Raw genomic sequence first — 17,985 nt, 5'->3', positions numbered from 1 at the left:
TTCAACCTACACTGGAAGAGGATTCGGCTGCAGTTTGTCATGTGAATATTCCCCCTGAACTTTGTCCTTTCAGTATTTAGTCAAATATCAACTGACAAAACACATTAAAGGGTCAGTGCACTCAAATCACTGGAGGCATTTTCTGCTTATTTACAATGCTGTGCCTTAGGCTGATTTACAGGCTTACTTACGAGCAAACACAAAATAAAATAACTGCATGCCACGAGGAAAATACTATTATTTTTGTTAACTGGGGAAGGTGACCCTTGAAGTTATGATCAAAAGGTCAAATACACACAGCTGTACAGCATTCATCTCGACTGAATGGTGTTTTTATATCACTTTACTTTATGTGATTCCTCGAATGTGTAAATGCTTTGCCTCTATCCAAATAATAAGCAAGATGATAAAGGATGGCGATGTCACACTCTGCAGTGATGTGAAAATGAGCCATGCATCAGGTAATGAACGCTGCCTTGCTTTGCTTTCTTTGCTCCTTTATCTTCCATTGGCCTTTCACATTTAAGCACTCCCCCTCTCCATACACAGTCTCACATCTGCTACAGCGTCCTTCATTATTTCCATAATTAATATGAAAGTGAATCGTTTGTGTGTGTGTCTGTTTTTTTTGTTTTTGCCTAATTAGGATTCATCTATTAGCTGCAGAGATGGACCTCAGATTTAGGTCCATAAAAGACGTTAGGGTTTTGCTACTCAAACATTCTTCTAAAACACCCTAAAGACATGAGAGCTCGCTTTGGCTGGAGGCACAACACACTGCTTTTCCATATTCATGCCCATCTGTGCCACACCCTGCAAATGTGCTCCTGCTGCTTCACTGTTTGCTCAGATGACACTCGGGTGTCAAAGACCATTACATAAAAGGTGGGAAGCATCAGAGCAGTCAAGGTGATGGCATGGGCTCTTTTCTCATTTCTGAGTGATATCCTGGCACGGTTACTTCTTCATACCCCCAAACAGGTCAATGATCTCAACAGACTGGGGGACCATAATCCTATATGACATCAACAAATGGTCACCCGTGCTGCTTCATACAGACAGACTGAGTGGCTTCAGGGCCGACCTTCAATGACACCATTTCTCTTTCCCAGATGGTCCCAGGTCAGGTAAGGAGGACTTAAAGGATAGTGTGATGAGCCTCCTGATGTTGCCTCGGCCTGACAGCAACACCAACCAGGAGCTTTCAGCACAACTGGATGATCCAGACTGTGTGTCAGCAGAGAGGGGGCACGGCTGGGTGAAAAGGTCAGCTAACAGCCAGAAACCTTCCTTTTGTGCACGTGTTTGTCTCTGCATGTGTTCAACAGATAGTGGGCCTGAAAACATCTACGTGGTGGAATATAGTGGATTTTGCCGAGAGCCATTTAAAAAAAGGGGGTGTTTGAAAGTTCACAAAGGCAAATCAATGACCCCAAAAGATGGAACTAAGCCACACCAGGAAAAACTATTTGACCAAAGCAAAGAAAAACAGAGTGCTGTAATTGACTGTAAACTTTTTACCCCTTGAAAGCCTACTAGGAGCTTCTGGACTGAGAGGTTTTAGGTCATATTTCAGGCCTGCTTATAGAACAAAATGACTGTTTGCATCAGGAGTTACTGAGGGTAGTCTCTGCTTATGTAGCTACTATTGGGAAAACCCAGAAACTACTCTAATGGTCATAAAACCACATCTTTATTGGTATGCACGGCGGTGTGAGAAGGTCATCAAATGTCGTCTTTATGGGGGAAAGCGTTAAAGCCTGCTAGGAAGGTGTTCATGCTCCAGAACAACTTCAGCGCTGCGGAGCATGAATCCTTGAAGTCTATCAGACGCTCTGTGTTTTTCATGATGGATTTAGAAAGCACATTTTAAGACAAGCATCCAAAAATCTCACTTAAGTGCTAAATTTGTTTGAGATCTAATAACAGTTAAGGCAAGGTTCAGCGCTGCATACTCAACAACTTCCATTTAAAGTTATCCTTTAATTTGTAACTCACTCAGCCAAAGTCAATTGTTTTGTACAAACGAGGACAAAAATGCTGTACCTGGAGTGGGACGAGATCTCGCTCAGGTCCCCGATACTGCCCTCTGTCACATGGCTAGACAAAATGGCAGAAGCATAGCCCTGCGGTAGGTACATTTTCCCATGATCCTCTTCCGACGCTCCATCCTCGTGGTGCTCCGACACCCACGGGTGTCCCTGCTCCCCGACTCTTCCCTGCAGCAACACTCGGGCCCCGGGGGCCACGCAGGGATTAGTGTCTATGCCGCTGTCAGTGGATGCGCCTTTGATGTACGTGAGGCCGAGCATCTCGGGGTCCATCAGGTCCCCAGAGCCAAAGTGCTTATCGTCACTGTTGCTGGAGGCGTTGCTTGAAAGAGTGTTGCTACTTGAGTGGCTTGAGTTTTTATCACCCGCCTGGCACAGAGAGGGAGAGAGCGAGAGGGGTGAAGGAGAAAGAAACACAGTAAATCAAACAAGGTCAAACAGCAGCTGCAAATAATTCTTACGGATGCTTTAACATTCTTGCCCTACCAGGCAAGGAGGGGGTTTACCCATCAGGCTTCCTCACACGGTCATGTGTCCCTGACTGAGGCAACAGCTTGTTTTCTTGAGGCCCATTACACTGTCAAGTAGTTGACAGTAATATGTAGGCAGGAATAAAAACAGACTATGCTGAATGTCACATACTTTGCGTGCAAACTCTGAAATTGTGATACTTATTTGAGGAATCCAGATGATCATAAGCTTTGTTTTTTTTAGCTCTTTTATCCCTCAAGCTCAAATACATTTAAGGTCACACCAACTTATTCCAATGTGCATCATCAGTTTCAAACCATGGGGATCAACAGCTACGCCTTATTTTAGAACGTAAGCCATGAATTGCAAAGGTTTGTTCTGCGATGTCACCTTTACTATGATTTACTGCTAAATTATTGATGCGGTTTTAGTCACAGCATAGAAAAAACAGTTGAAAAAGCAGGCTCAGTACATTAGAGATGTACAGTGCCAAGAAAATGGTTAAATTTTTTATCCACTTCCAACAGTGGTGGAAAACACCAAAACATGTTGTTTAGGTGCATTAGCCGGCCTCCAGCATCTGAGGAGAAAGAAAAAAGGAAGGCAGTGCTGGGCAAAATAACCATAAATCAGAGGGAGTGGGGAGAATATAGAGAAAGGAGAAACGAGGGGCTAAAACACTTAATATATTCAACCTTCAAGGAAAAGGTGTCCTAAAAACGCATGAAACAACCTGAAACAGTGATGAGATGAGATTTCCTTTAGCATGCTGATGAAGGGAAAGCGATAACTGCAAAGAGCGTCTAGAGGGGACAACATGAACATCTGCCCCAATTGAACTGATTGCAGCAAAGCCCAGAAACAAGGGCAATCTGAGCTCAGCCTGAAACAGTTGTGGGATATAGCAGGTCTTACACAGACTCTAATGCCAGCACAGCACACTTCAAGGCTGAATCAGACCAAGTATACGAAGACCTTCCCAAAAGTCGCAAATAGACTTCCAAACTATATTCAAGTCACCTGGTCGGCTTCAATAAAGTGAAAGTGGATCAGACATTTACCCTGGACAGCTTGTTGGGCGAGTCCTTTCCTCCTTCTCTTTGCTTCAGAGGGTTCAGGATCTTGGTGGAGGGGATGTGCCATTTGGCCTCTGTGGAGCCAGAAGTTACTGTTACTATAGAAGCAGATGGCATGATTCACAGACTGTATGTAAAAGATGGCAGCAAGATATGTGGACAACAGTTTGTGAGATTTGCTTTGGTTTCAGGATTGTTACACTCTTGCTATACAGACATGCATGTTAACAATGACTACTTCAGACTAACCTGCAGACCTAGTCCTCTCCAGGGTGGGCTCTCTCTCTCTGTGGATCTCTCCATCCCCTCCCTGGATGTCCCCTACCCGCTCATGCAGGATAGGGGAGGGACACCTGATGGGGGGAGAAAAAAAAGAAAAAGGAGAAAAAGAGGGCAGGAGGGGGAAAATGGGCCATAAATTCGTTTTTCTATAGAGTGTGCTCTCTATTCAATTAAGAGAAAGGCTTCAATAGATTCACCACAGATGTACAGCAATTAGCTCAACATCATTTAAGGTCAAAACACTTGAGCTCATAATAGAATAAAGAAGCTGCCAGACAACGCTGACAAAAGACCTTTTTTCATTGGACTCAGCTTGCCGAGTGCTTTTTACCTCTTGACAAAAGGGTAAGAGCAGCAATTTTTTTTCAATGCGCGTCTTAGTTAAACCTTTTAGAGCTAATAAAGTTTACAGCAGATGAACAGAGGCCGCATTGTCTCCTGATCTCCGACAAAGCCCGGCAGATCAGTCGACATGTCTGCCGTTCTGCATCGGGGCAGCTCTGACAGGGCGCAGTGGTCCTCGGGTGTTCAATGCACATCTGAGGCCTCTGACAGAAAAGGCAGCAGTGGGGAGCTAAGCCTGTTGTCATGGTCTGTAACCACTTACAGACAGACGTCGGTCTCTCATGGATTCTGCTCATGTACAAGAATCAGCCTGACAGATGTTACGCCTGCGCAGTCTACAGTCTGGGCTGCTCCGTGACATCGTTATATAATTGACGAAATGATAAAGACCAACATGGTGAAAAGAACATTGTAAAAAAAAAAATTGAGTAAAATAAGTGAACTGGAAAATTTGATGACAAGAAAGAATTTGTTGTGGCAATAATTAAGTTGACAGATGATACAAAGCCAAATACTCTGACTCTGAATAATTTCTCTCTTTTGATTATTCATTAAACCCTTTAAATTAAATCGTTCTCCAAAATTCTGTCATAGTTTGTTAGATCGCCACGTCAGTCAGTCAGATTCCTTAAAAATGATTTCCAATTACATTTAAGTGCCACCCATTCTTTAATTTACTGAATAGCATGAGAAGTACGTGCCCAAAGTAAGAAAAACACTTCACTTAGGTGGGATTTTCAACAGCCTTTAACCGCATGCTTCAAATTAAAAAGTGCCCATTTACATTCGAGGTAGCTTTTCTGTTCGTCTTTGAAAGACATCTTGAAAGTAAAGCTTTGAGATGACTTCACGGAAACTATAATAATGCATGTTAAATAAAACTCATCTTCCATCTTCTCTCCATTATGTTCTGGATGTGGTATTAGACCATGACAGGCGTAATTTTATTGTTTTGTTAGATTACTTCCTAGAAGAAAGAAAAAAAAAAAAAAAAAAAAAAAAAAAAAAGCATGACGACTGGCCAAAAGTGCACTGATGATTTGGTCATTTCATGTGGAAAAATTGCTGTCATTTTGCAAAATTGCAAGTTCTCAGAAATAGTGCTGGGACTGATTGGAGCTGCATTCATTACTGTAAAACCGCATAATCCTGGAGGGACTACTTAAAGGTTATTTCCAAAAAACTAAAAAAAAAAAAATTGACACTGCTGTGGTCCTGTACCCATCATATCCAGGCTGCTGGGACCATGTGCTGCTGCCACAGGGCCCTGGATCACTGGAGGACGACTGGTTGCTGGGGGAACTGCGGTAGTGCTGGTCTCCCTTGTTACATGAGGTGACCTGGGGATTCTCCATATCCTGCACAGTTCTGCAGAAAAAAAGAGGGACAACAGACAGGAGTGGTTAAAAATGATTACAGATAGCCCATAATATATATATACAGTTGTAGTTCTAATACCAACAGCTTATTTGTTTATAAAGTGCAGATAATATCCTAAAATTGCACTTTAAAACAACAAAAATTAAAAGTCCACAATGTATAGGGACATAAATAGAGGGGGGTATTATCAAATGATTGTTAAATGATCATCATCAAATTATCATTTGGAAGGACTGAATCTTAAGGGCATCATTAAAGGCTTTCAAAAAAAAAAAAAAAAAAAAAAGAAGAAAGAAAACTCAATGTGAGATAATCAAAGGAGCTTGCAAAGAAAAGCGTCTGGACTTCTTGAAGTCCAGACGCTTTTCTTTGCAAGCTCCTTTGACTACGATGACCTGGATGACTGAGAACCTTCACAGACAATGTGAGATAATGTTAGAGGAGGTAAAGGTGTCTCATTTTCAAAGGCAGAGAAAGAGGTTAATTATGGCATTAACCTCATTCAGCAATCCAGATGATGATTCTCTGTGCGATTCCTCATGCTTAGCTTATTACTGAAGTTTAGTCCTTTCACCTAGTTTGACCATCACAGCCTCTGAGCTAATACCTTGAGATAAGATGCTTTGCTTGCTTTTGTCTAGCCAGGAAAAACTTGTGGACGATACAGTGAAAAATACACACTGAATGTGACTTATGTCTGCTGCCTTCCCTTTAACCAGCACGCCAAATGAGGTAAGATGAGCGGACGGAAATAAGACTGCAATAACACAGGCAGTATGGCTTTCACATTAAAGCGTAAGCCAAGTCTTGTCGGTTAGCCTATACTCCTTATATCTGCTTCTTTTGTCCTTATACATTAGTTTGGAACCAGGTCTGAAATGACTAAATCTTTATTAAATGCAAAGCCAAGAGAGATTGTCACCTGGATCAGGTATTCAAAGATTGGAAATTTGCAGATAAGCGACTGAAAATGATCCGGTAGAGCTCTGATTCAAAAATGCAAGTATAAACATTCACAAGGCGACCCAAATTAAACATCAACACTTTCTGCTTCCTTGTTCGGTTTCCTTTTTCCCCCTCCACAGGGAAATAAACTGTCAGTATCTCAGTTGTGCCACACATCATCAAACACTCTGGCCAGATCGCTGTTTTCTCTCCGGCTGTGTTAGTCAAGTGTCCAGCTAAGTCCAGGCACTTCAATTTGAGACAGAAGCGGCTGCTTTTCGTTCTCCTTTTTTCTTCTTCTCCTCATGTTAAGGAAAAAAAATTTTTTTTGAGGGGAGCGATCAGAGGGTTGGTCTCATTTGGCTGTGAAGCAGTCGTCATATTTTATGGTTGCAAGTCTAAATCCAGCTATACGTGTGATGAAATGGCGCTTTATCCGAGCTATAAAGATTCTCGCGCGGCCTTGCGAGACAAATGGGTCCATGCCCCCTCAAAGCCTCGTGAGATGAGTAATTTAGTGAGACCACCTGTCGGGCTCCATTTTTGTTCATTTAAATTTAACGGGAAGGTTAGTGATTCGGTTTTTGTTCAGACCTCAGAGTATGTGGATTTTTAAAAAAGGTGCTTTTTAAAAATAAAATTAGTTGAGCAGCACAAACAAATGTCCGGCTAACTCATTCTGATTTATTCCTACAGATCCTGCGACTTTATGACACAGTCTCGTCTTCCTCCCTTCCCCTCCTCCTTCTCTACTCCCACTCCCTCTGGGGCGCTTCATATCGCGGTCTAGGGAAGAGCACTCTCTTTGTTTCTGCAGTAATTGGATGAGATGAGCGGAGCTGTGTCAGTGTCCCCATCACCTCCTCCTCAGCAGGGTGCAGGAAAAGGGAGGGAGTGGGGGAGTTGGAGAGTGAGAGAAAGGAGGAGGGGAGTGAGAACGGAGAGCTCCGACTGCTAGGGACTCCAGGCAGAGAAGGCGGCCATTATCCCAGTATAGTCAAAACAGGCAATACTGGACGGGCGGGTGGGTGGCGGGGAGTCGGTGTGACACACTGGAAAGGTTATCGTGACTGTAGGGGTTTCATTAGAGTGAACAAATCACTGCTTTACATGGCTCAATGGAGATGTCCAAAAGAGACAGAGCCGAGGACGGGAACAAAGTCTGAGCGCAGCCTTATCATCCAAAGGGAGATGAAAGCGGAGCCGTGAATTCATTTAACTAAAATGCGCCATTTATATGTATGCAAATAACCGAGCACAATAACAGCTCCTCAAAGTGTAACTGCAGCTCTTTTCTAAATAAGAAAGGCTGAGAGTTCAAAGATTTCATCTGAAAGGACGCCGTCTTTACACTGTCGTGTTTGATGACGAGCCTCCGTTTCTGAAAAACCTTGAGCAGAAAGTTTGTGTGTTAAAAAAAAAATTAAAAAATGTCTCACAGGATCATTTCTTTTCTTAATTTGTTTAGTTAATGTTTTTTTTCCTTTGCCTTTTTGCACAACTGTGACATTATGTAAATTTGTCCTGGCATGTGTGCAATGCTTACACATGAAATATATGATAAAACCATCAGTGGATAACCACATTCATAAAGACCGAGTGGAGAAGCTATTTTCTTTCAGCGTGGATAACCATTTAAGCTCCTTTATTTGTATGTGACTCAATATTAAGCAGTGAACAGTGTTTTTTGTCATTGTGCTTTTGTAATGCAGCCTCTCTACCGTACAGTTATTCGATCGCCCATATTCAAGCGTTGCTTTCAACCCTTAATAAGTGCCAAATTGGGCATAGGCAAACAACCGAAGAAAACTGAAGTGGAGAATAGTGAGCACCTGGAACCATCTGGCAACTTCCTATCAAAGGAGGTGCTTCGCGGGATAGCTGCCTGGTGCTGCTGGAGGATCTGCTGACACTGCAAGCGGTCGGGGCCCTGAGTGGGCGAGCCTCGGGATAGCGCTCCGGCAGCCGTGGGCACCCGATGCCAGGTGGTATTTCTCCTGAAGGGCGTCTTGTACTCACACGGCGTACCCTCGCTGTCCACCTTGTACTCCACCATAGGTATGCGGTAGAGCTCGGAGCAGCCCCTGAGAGGAGAGGGGTGAGAGGGAACCAAGGGTCAAAGTTCATCAATGAACAGAAAATGACAGGAGATGACGTTTTAAGTTATGCGAATGATTAATTAGCAGGATTGAACCTATTAATTTGACCTATAACCTCACATCACAATATGTTAAATATTTTAATATTTTTCAGCCATGAAACTGAAAATTTCATAATAATCTGTGAAAACCAGGGTGAAGTGTTCTCACGTTGCCTCTCCAGGACCCTGCTGAAGCACACAAATACTTTTATTTACCCTGAGCCAGATCTTTAGACTTATATAGTGTTTATTTCTGCACTACTGACAACAACAGACCCACAAACATGTTCACACACATTTGCAAGTGTAAGCGGAGCACTAACATCACTTAAAATAGTTTCCCACCATTTCCGATCATTTTCACAAAGCTAAAAATCTGAGCTCGCCCGTCGGCCAGTAATGGGTATTCCCCGAATTGCTACACACTGGTAGCTTTTCGGTGCACCGTCTCCATCCACTTACTGCTAACATCAGTGAAGATCTCTGGGATGGACAAGGCCTGTGATGCCATTTCATGCAACATTAATCACCGAGGCAGCGGCTTGGTGCGTATGTTTGGAAAGAAGGGGAGGGATGGGGGTTAACCGCGTGGTGGGTCAGGGTTAAAAAGTGTGAACACTCTGCTCACTCTCCAAAGGCATATCAAGCATGACCCTAATGATTACACTTGCCAACCCCCCCCCCTTTAAAGTCCATTTTCCAGCATCCACTGGGGAGTGGAAAGCTCTGTATACTTTTGCTGTGGTCATAAATGTATACATAGAAGGGTTTGAGGAGGGTGCACTGAAGGAAGGAGGGGGGAGTAGTAATCCTTCTCAGAAGGACCCTTTCATCAGTCTGGGCCATGGGTGGCTGGGCTGTTTACACCAGACTTCCCACTGGAGCTGCGGGTGTTATAAGATATAACTAGAAGATCATCCTTTGCTTCTTCCTCCGTGTCCTCTCACATCTGGTTGATGTCACCGCCAGCTGGCCTCATTCATGATGAAGAACTACATCCTGCACATCTTACGGTGTACATACTTAATTGTTTTCACAATATGCATGCTGCATGCATCACTGGTTTGGTATATAGGACAGTGAGAGTATTGAGCACAAGTGAAGCTGTTGTATGCGTAAAAAAGCTTAGAGATGAGAACATTACCTCTTTACACTCAATTAGCTCGCCGAGGTCTTTCAATTATTGTTCCAGACACAAAAAAAGACCCAAAAAATAAAAAAGACTGCTGGTCAATTGTTTTTCAACATGGTTGGCACTAGCTTGATTAACTGTGTGTGTATATGTCTGTGTGTGTGACAGAGAGAGAGCACATGTGTGTGGTCATAATAGGTTGCCACACATCATTACTCTACAAAGAAAAGAGCTATCCCCCAGCTAACAGCTTGTCAACAGTGAAGGTCTCAGCTTTATTCTCTTGCTGTGCTTTTTGCTCCAGAATGACCAAGAAGTGACAAAGTGATTTGCCCATATGATCCAAATAATCTCCATCAGCAGTACAACTGCAGACTTAATGGGAACAGCCTTCATATTCATGTATAAGGAATGTGCCTCTTGTATAAAGGCGACCCGAGACTGAGTGTATAAATCATAAGGAAACGGCAGGAAACTGGTGTTTGGTCAACAGTTAGAAAACTTTACCTGGAAGCTGGTGTTGCAGGAGAAGCTGTCGGACATGTCCAGCCAGGCATGAGCAGAGGAGGAAGCGAGTGACTGGTGAGAAAAATAATAACCGTCTTTTTCCTCTGATTCCAAAAAGAACTGCTGCGCCTCTCTCCCAGTTTAATGTGAGTGGCTATAAATTATGCCACAATGGCCTACATAAGCTTAGAGAAAACTACACAACTGGAGACAATGCACAACTAAAAATAAAGCTCCGGGGGGGGGGGGGGGGGGGGGGGGGTACTTTGACAACAAAATCTACAAAACCTGATCCAACTTTACTAAAATACCATCACAGGTCATTAAAAATGTAATTAAAAAAAAAAACTGTGCTAAGCTTTGTTAGTGGGTGATTGGTGGAGAACATTCAGCTCCTTCAGCCATTCGGCTCTTAACGAATCACAATAGATCAGTGTGACAACAGGACCTTAGACCTCAGTCAGAGAGCTGTCAGTCCAATGACAGGGCCAGCAAGTGAGGGGGACATGCTAATCCATTCCCACAGTCATAGTCCTTGTCACGGCAAAGAGTCACAGAGGTCGTGACCTCCACCAGTGCTGTGCAGACTGTTGTCAAAGGGTTCATTAAACGAGGTGTGCTGAAGACTTAAAGATGAAAAAAAACAGACTGATCTTTGCAGAACCCCCCCCCCCCCAGCTCCAATGAAGAATGCAAGGGGATTAAGTAGGACAATTTGTGATGCAGTTTCTAGTTTCTTTGGGTTTAGTGGTGCTCCATCTTGGGTGGGTGCTGGCATGGGAAGTGAGAAATCCAGCTTTGCTTCAGTCCATATGAAAATCCACAATGACAAGTCTGATGGCACTACAAAGGAAAGGTCACAAGTGGCCATCTGAATGTCATCGTCAACACTGTGACACAGGCTGAAGACACCATTTCAAAAGTAAATCTTTGCAATTAAAACCTAAAACGACAATATGATATTAAAAAAAGAGAAACAAAAAGCCGGGACTCAGCCGGAATAAATTTCAGGGGAAAAAAATCCTTACTGGCCACGTAGCAGTTGATGTTCTGCTTCTATTTGTATGTCTTGTAATGAACATACATTTTAGTCCATATTGTACTGATCCTTCTGTTTATCCTTACATCTCTGATGACCGCATACCAAAACATACAATCTCTACCATGTTCTGTACATCGCATTCCTGTTTCAAAGAGCTAATCTTTTTCATCTTTTTCTCATTAGTTTTGATCCAAAGCTAACATGCTGAACTTGTTTAAGGCTTTTCAGAGTGATGATGGAAAAGCCTCTGGTACTGTGCTGAGCTATAACCACATCCTGCCCCCCAGTGTAAATAAATACAGTACTAGGTAAGGCTAATATTAGAGACATCTCACAGCTTCAGGCAGAGCAGGGTAAATCCATTTAGGGCATAAACAGCTTTAGGAGGTTTGCCACAAAACAATGCTACACTGTATAAATGATTCCTTGTTGCAATCTAATGTGACATAATCTTAGCAACAAGATGACAACATCACTCCTCGCCGAATCACAAAAATAGGAAGCCTAAACAATATTGGAGCGATTTAAAAAGAATAAAGAGGAAGCTCCTTCCAGCCACCGCATGTACTTATGAAAACATTTTTCCTTGTCATGGTAGCAGCGTGGAGCCAGGGTACATTGTTTGAAGGTCATGAGACTCTTGTCCATTGTTGCTAGATTAGTCCTCATCTCTCTGGCCACGGGGGACTGACTGGGGCCTTCGGGCCCCCTGCTGAATTCCTTTCCTTTGAGATAATGCCAGAGAAACTGGAGCACTTATTGTTGACTGCAACACTTTAGCAACTCCAAGACGCAGCAGCGAAAAGTGTTGAGGGCCCTCGAGATTCTTCACCTGACCTCTCACCTCTTGATTTGTTGGGAGTCTTGGGAGAATATTCAGAGGAGCTTAGATGGAGGCGTTTGGTTCTCATGGGGGCGGCGTTGAGGAACTGTGTTTCAGTGGGGACGGGGAAGGCTCAGCAGCACTGACCAGTTTGCCGTTCTGCTGCTACTAATGCTCACTAATCTGCCAGATGCCTCTATTAGCAAATGCGATATATGGGTCACACTCTGTTCATAACGCGTCACAACACATATTATACACATTTAGTATGACGTAATCACTGCACAAGCTTCTGTTCATTTATGTTTATTTCTAACCCCATTTCTTATTGGCTGTCCAGGCTCCCATTAAACAGTCACTTCAGTGGTTTCAGCTAAACCAAGCCAGAAGTCTTCACCTGGCACAGATGCCACACCAAAAGCTCTCTCTATCTCCATCCTGTAAATACTGCTCTGATAAGCTGGACACATTTGTGGAGACAAAACCAGTTTCGGAGGATGTTCCGTTTTATCTGCTTCTTCCGTCCCCGGACCGCGACGATGATTGCATCGTCGTGTATCATCACAGATCGTGGCGAGAGGCTTAGACGCCGGTTCTGCCAGAGAGGCTGCTCTGTCGGCTTCACAGACAACACACGTTAGCTCGCCATCTGGGGGAGCAAAAATGTTGCTCCTCTGTTGCCAGCCCGGAAAGCAAAAGTTAACTACTATGCATGCTTTATATTTTGATGCACACATACACACAGCTGTTTAATCATATATTCATTCAGAACATTAAGCAAGGCTTGTCATTATCATTATTTACCAAAACACTCACCCATCAGGGATTTATCAAGATATTCACCAATCGCCACTTTACTTCATGCGTTTAGAAAGCACACAAATACAGTCAAAGAATGAAAATACACAGTGGTTCATTAACTGCTGTTATCTATGTGTTATTACCTTTAACGATTAGCTGGTATATTAGCATTACCTGTAACAACACAAACAGAAAAATGGGTTTGTATTGAAATATTCTTTCTGCACATTGTCAAGCCATTCTGTCGTGGCTGTCTGTGACAAAGTGGAACCAGCATTTTCCTGGTACATAAATCTGTCAGCCTGAAGCCGAAGAAAAACAAAGATGTCGAAAATGTGAGTGTGAAGGAGTGTAGGATACGATTTCACAGTGCTGTCTGTCTCGCACAGACAAAACAAGCAGATGTGCTTTCAGAACAAGCATTTTACACAGACCTTCGTCTCTTCCCATCACGCACACACAAAGGAAAAAAAATCATTTGAAACACGCTCCCTCATTTATTTCAAGGGCGGTGGACTCTCTACGTGGGAGTGTGTCCCTAAAAAAAGGCACACACTCCCATCCTAATTGCTGAACAGAACGTTGAGCGAGGTTAGAGAAAAGCCATCTACAAATGTGAGCTGTCAAACAAAGGCAGCGAGAGTTGAGCCATTAATCAAAAGCCTCTTCTCATTATCATTAGTGGGAAATGCTGACTGTCCGTGTCTGCGGCTCCGCAGGCCTGCTGAAGATTTCTCTCGCAACAAAGAAAGACTATCTCCAGAGAAATCAGTGGAGGACGACATCATCTCCGGTGCAACACAAACAGTATGTAAGCATTTCTTTATGCTAATCGCCTCAAACACGAGAGCAAATGTCAAGCTAATTTACACCACCTGCCAGGAAAAAAGAAGTAAACCAAACTACTTTTCTGTTATGGCTTCATTAATTTTGGGGAGAGCACCTGCTTCTGTCTCGCTAACCGCAGGACAACAGGAAACAACAACAGGAAATCTGCATTTGATTTTAAGTCATTTTGGCTTAATTGCTGTAACAAAAGTGTTTGCACCGAGGTGAAAATGAGACGACCAAAGAGTGAGGGTTTACCTTCGGGGAGTGCCATCTTCATAAGGTTGAATTATAACCACTTTGACGGTGACTGAGGTGCGCAGCAGGTCAATCATCTGCTCGTGAGTGAGGGTAGCAACGGCCACCTTGCAGATCTCCACCAGTCGGCTGCCCTGTCTCAGTCCTGCCTTCCAGGCGAAACCAAAGGGCTCCACGTCGGCTACGATGCCCTCGAAATTGACGTGGAAGCCGAGCTGGCCGAGGCCATTCCGGCGAAGTGTCATCTCCGTGGTTTCGCACCCTCTGGTGGCGATCTGGAAGCAGAATGAAAACGGCCGTTTTTATAATCTACGATAAAAGGCAGGTGAATTTGTATTTCACGGCACAGATCCTGAGCTTTAAAAACCGAAGGACTTAATAGATACTTTAGCTGGAAACAGAATGCAATACACATGACAGTGAGGAGATGAGACAGAGAGAAAAATGAATGATCTTAATATTCTTTAATAAGAGCCTTCAAAGCTAACAGAGTATATTCCAACAGCGAATGGTTTGCATCATTTGTAAGATGTGTGTGGGTTTTATTACACATGCATGCACAAGAAAAATACTATCAAAGCCTCCAAAGCAGAAGCAGAAGTCCTTAGGCAGCAAGCCTCCAGCATGTTTGTTTGGCTAATTCAAAGAACCTTTCAAACTTGAAGTTAATAAGAGGCTACATCGCACGGCTAACCGTCTTGCCAAAGAGCCGCACACAAATACACACCTGTCTCTGTGGACAGTAACTACAGTAGCTCTTTTCTTCATGCTGCACGGGGAACGCAGATCTAATTGGCCCCTGAGACACGGACATGTCCACAGAGCCGAGTCTATTAGGTAAAGTCAGTGTCAAGGGAGAAGTTTGGAGCGTAATATTTATATACAAATACATAATCTGCATCAACTGGCAGTTAATTAAAGCACTTTCTCCCCCCCATACACCCAGCATGAAAAGATGACTCACTTCACCCTCTCTCGCCATTGTGCAGACTGCTGCCAGAGACGTGACACTTTCCCTAAGGATTCTTGGTGGACAGTCTCTGCTTGTCAGTTGTGCTCTTGGATGAAAATGAAAGTTGGGTCTTGTCCAATTATGTGCTTACATGCAAATTAAGCTGCTCGCTTTGCTCAGTGGCGGCTTGGCATCATCCTTCGCTTTAATGCAACTCCAGTTCAGTAAAAGTTCAGGCAACCTACTTGCTTCAATGGTTTTATTTCAGCACAACACAAACACAGCAAAGTAAGTGGAGTAGTGGAGCACCTATTTGCACAGTGATGACATAAAATGACTGACTACATTATAGCTACACTGCGAGAACACATTAGGACTACACGGTTTATGACAACGAATGGGGAATAAAACCTCACGCTACATCCAACGAGCTTTAATCACCCATTGGATTAGTCTCGGTTCAGTTGTGGGTGACTGCCTCCATTTGCTTCAGAGTGGCAACTAGCTTCAGGGACACATTAACACAGACTATGGATTGTCAACACTCCACACCAGATTCTCACGTCAGCAGAACCCCATTATGAACCATCATGCAATAACTGTCCTCTTAATAGGATACAACTGTAAAATTTCAGCAAAGGAGCCCATCCAGTAATTATACACAAACACAGTCCCTGCTTTATGTGCTAATAAATAAGAAGCCAAAGATACTTCGGGTTCAAAATCTAGAGAAAAGACGCCAAAAACTTAGCAATCATTTTAAATTTCCAAAAAGAACTGGAAATATGAAACATAAAAGTTCTCCGGGGTAAAGTCTGGACTAAATGGTTTGTGTATGAAGGCTTCTGCGTTTGGGACCATGAATCAAACACCCCTTTTTCAGAAATCCATTAGGCCTAAATAATAGCTTTCTAAATGCTTTCATTAGAGCCCTTTATTCAGTCCAACCACCAAATTAATCTGCTCAGGTTCTCCTACGAGCTGCTCAGATTCATAACGCTTGACTCTAAGAGTGCATCCATCATCTCACAGGAGGTATTTGTGGCCTATGAAGATACTTGGATGAGAAAAGGGACATAAAGTCAACATGTGTGCACGTCCTGCTGGCCAAACCAATAACAGACTAATAACCGGCCATAAAAACTACAACAAACATTATCAGCCTCAAATCTGTTGTAACTACTGTTGCCAAACAGTGTTACTGGCACTGTTCCTCAGTGATAGGTCTGACAGTCGGACACTGCTCTGACACTGATGGCACCGTCTGCATGTTTCTCAGACATGACAAAACCTTGTCATTCTACTGGAAGTGCGGACTGGTAAATCTGTGGCCGCTTTATACTTCAGGAATCGGCATCAACGTCATGTAGCTTCTTGTGTGATTCTGAATATTTTAGCTTAACGGAGCTCAGCAGCACTGTGGGACTGCAGGAGGTTATCAAAGCTTTTACTTGTCTGTAACAACATGTATGACCTCAAAATGGTGCTAATGAGCACTAATTAAGAAGCTCTTTTATTGATCAACATGCTGCTTCTCTCTGTTATATGTGCCAGTAAAATTGCTTGTTGCTTTTTGGATTGTTGTTTGAATAAAGAAATAATCATAAACGCTACCATGGCATTTTACTACTGACAGCATAAATGATAAGGAATCAGAAAATTGTTTACAAATACAATTACAAGTGTTTAAAATGTCATCATATATCAAATAGAAAAGCAATATAATTGCAAGGTTTGGAGTTAGGAGAATGATTAAAAACTTATAACTAATTTAATACATATTTAATCTAGATAAACACAATATAGTATTATAAAACTATTCCAAATTATTTAGTTCCAAAACATGCAAAACAAAACCCAACCAGACAAAAGAAAGTGGCGTATGTGGCACCCGAGCAAAGAGAACATGCATCGTAAAAACTGAACATGCGGCCAACCAGCTCCGCAACCCGGAGAGCAGGACGCTATCACAAAGCTTTTAGTTGCGCTCTCACACTGGGCTCCTCTGTGTGTTACAGTTGGCAATCTGTTCACATTACATCACAGGTCGGGCAGCCTGTAAATCCCACCAATGAAATTTGATTCGAGTCAACCTCCGGGACATTTGGGAAAATGCAGACACCTTTGGGAACAAGTATGCCTGGTCAGCTTATACCCAAATAAATGTGCCTACAGCTTGCTGCTCCATTGCCTGTATCACAACACAAACAGCGATCCGTACTAACTTTATAATACTTTATAAAACTGGGCTGTGGAATATTAATCAGGAATTCCTTGGAGAAGTGGACAGAAAATGTGAGGGGAAATTAGCATAGCAAATGAGGAAGTGATGTCCTTTGGCTAATCACGAATGCTAATATATCCCGCTCTGTCCTTCCTTAAGATGAGTGTGTGTAGACGCTGAATGACATCCGTGTCCTTTAAAGAGTAATTATGGGAAAGACTTCTTCAGGTTCTGGTGTGGCTGTTTTTTTTTTTTTGGTAAGGATATGCAGAATCTTTGTGCTCAGGTGCACATTTATTCATTCTCATTCAGAAGCTCTTCTGAGAGTCTCAGTTCATTGCAAGAGGTGATAATAAAAATTATCCGAGCCTCCTTTAATCCTCAGAAGAATCTGATCCTCATTCAGGTTTTTAGCAGGAAATTGGTTGTTACTTGTTGGCTGAACAACTGATTCGCTGGCTAGGGTCTGCTGCAAATTTCAAGACTGCTGATGCAACTGCCAAAAAGGGACTGTGCAGGATAAGTGCCGGAAAGCACACAGCCAGGCATGAAAAAGGTCAGGCACAGCTCAGGTTTGGATTTTGGGATTCAACCACGATGTTATTTAAGGAAAACAAAAGGCTGCCTGATTAGAGCTTCACTTAACAAATCATGGAAACTAGAATAGGAAAAGCAAGACCCTGCAGGTACACAGGAAGCAGAAACAAGGTGTCTGAGGACAGCATCTG

At 43.0% G+C, this 17,985-nt stretch overlaps 1 protein-coding gene across 7 annotated transcripts in view; it reads right to left on the bottom strand.

Annotated features, from left to right (window-relative positions):
* The window catches only part of LOC113035329 (signal-induced proliferation-associated 1-like protein 2), an 81,863-nt gene that overhangs the window by 13,654 nt on the left and 50,224 nt on the right, over positions 1-17,985 (bottom strand). For 5 of the 7 annotated variants that reach the window (XM_026190838.1, XM_026190837.1, XM_026190843.1 and 2 more), the window contains exons 9-15: positions 14,082-14,356; positions 10,330-10,401; positions 8,383-8,634; positions 5,447-5,593; positions 3,848-3,951; positions 3,584-3,672; positions 2,047-2,420 (exon numbers count right to left, since the gene is read on the bottom strand). In XM_026190838.1, the coding sequence (XP_026046623.1) occupies positions 2,047-2,420; positions 3,584-3,672; positions 3,848-3,951; positions 5,447-5,593; positions 8,383-8,634; positions 10,330-10,401; positions 14,082-14,356 (1,313 nt within the window). The remainder of the gene's footprint in view (positions 1-2,046; positions 2,421-3,583; positions 3,673-3,847; positions 3,952-5,446; positions 5,594-8,382; positions 8,635-10,329; positions 10,402-14,081; positions 14,357-17,985) is intronic. The other 2 variants (XM_026190840.1, XM_026190841.1) reach the window with 1 other exon arrangement.

This window comes from Astatotilapia calliptera, chromosome 13 (genome assembly GCF_900246225.1).
Source record: "Astatotilapia calliptera chromosome 13, fAstCal1.2, whole genome shotgun sequence".
NCBI classification, from domain to species: Eukaryota; Metazoa; Chordata; class Actinopteri; order Cichliformes; family Cichlidae; genus Astatotilapia; species Astatotilapia calliptera.
Note: the sequence above shows the minus strand (reverse complement) of the source record. Positions and strands in the feature narration are given on the sequence as shown.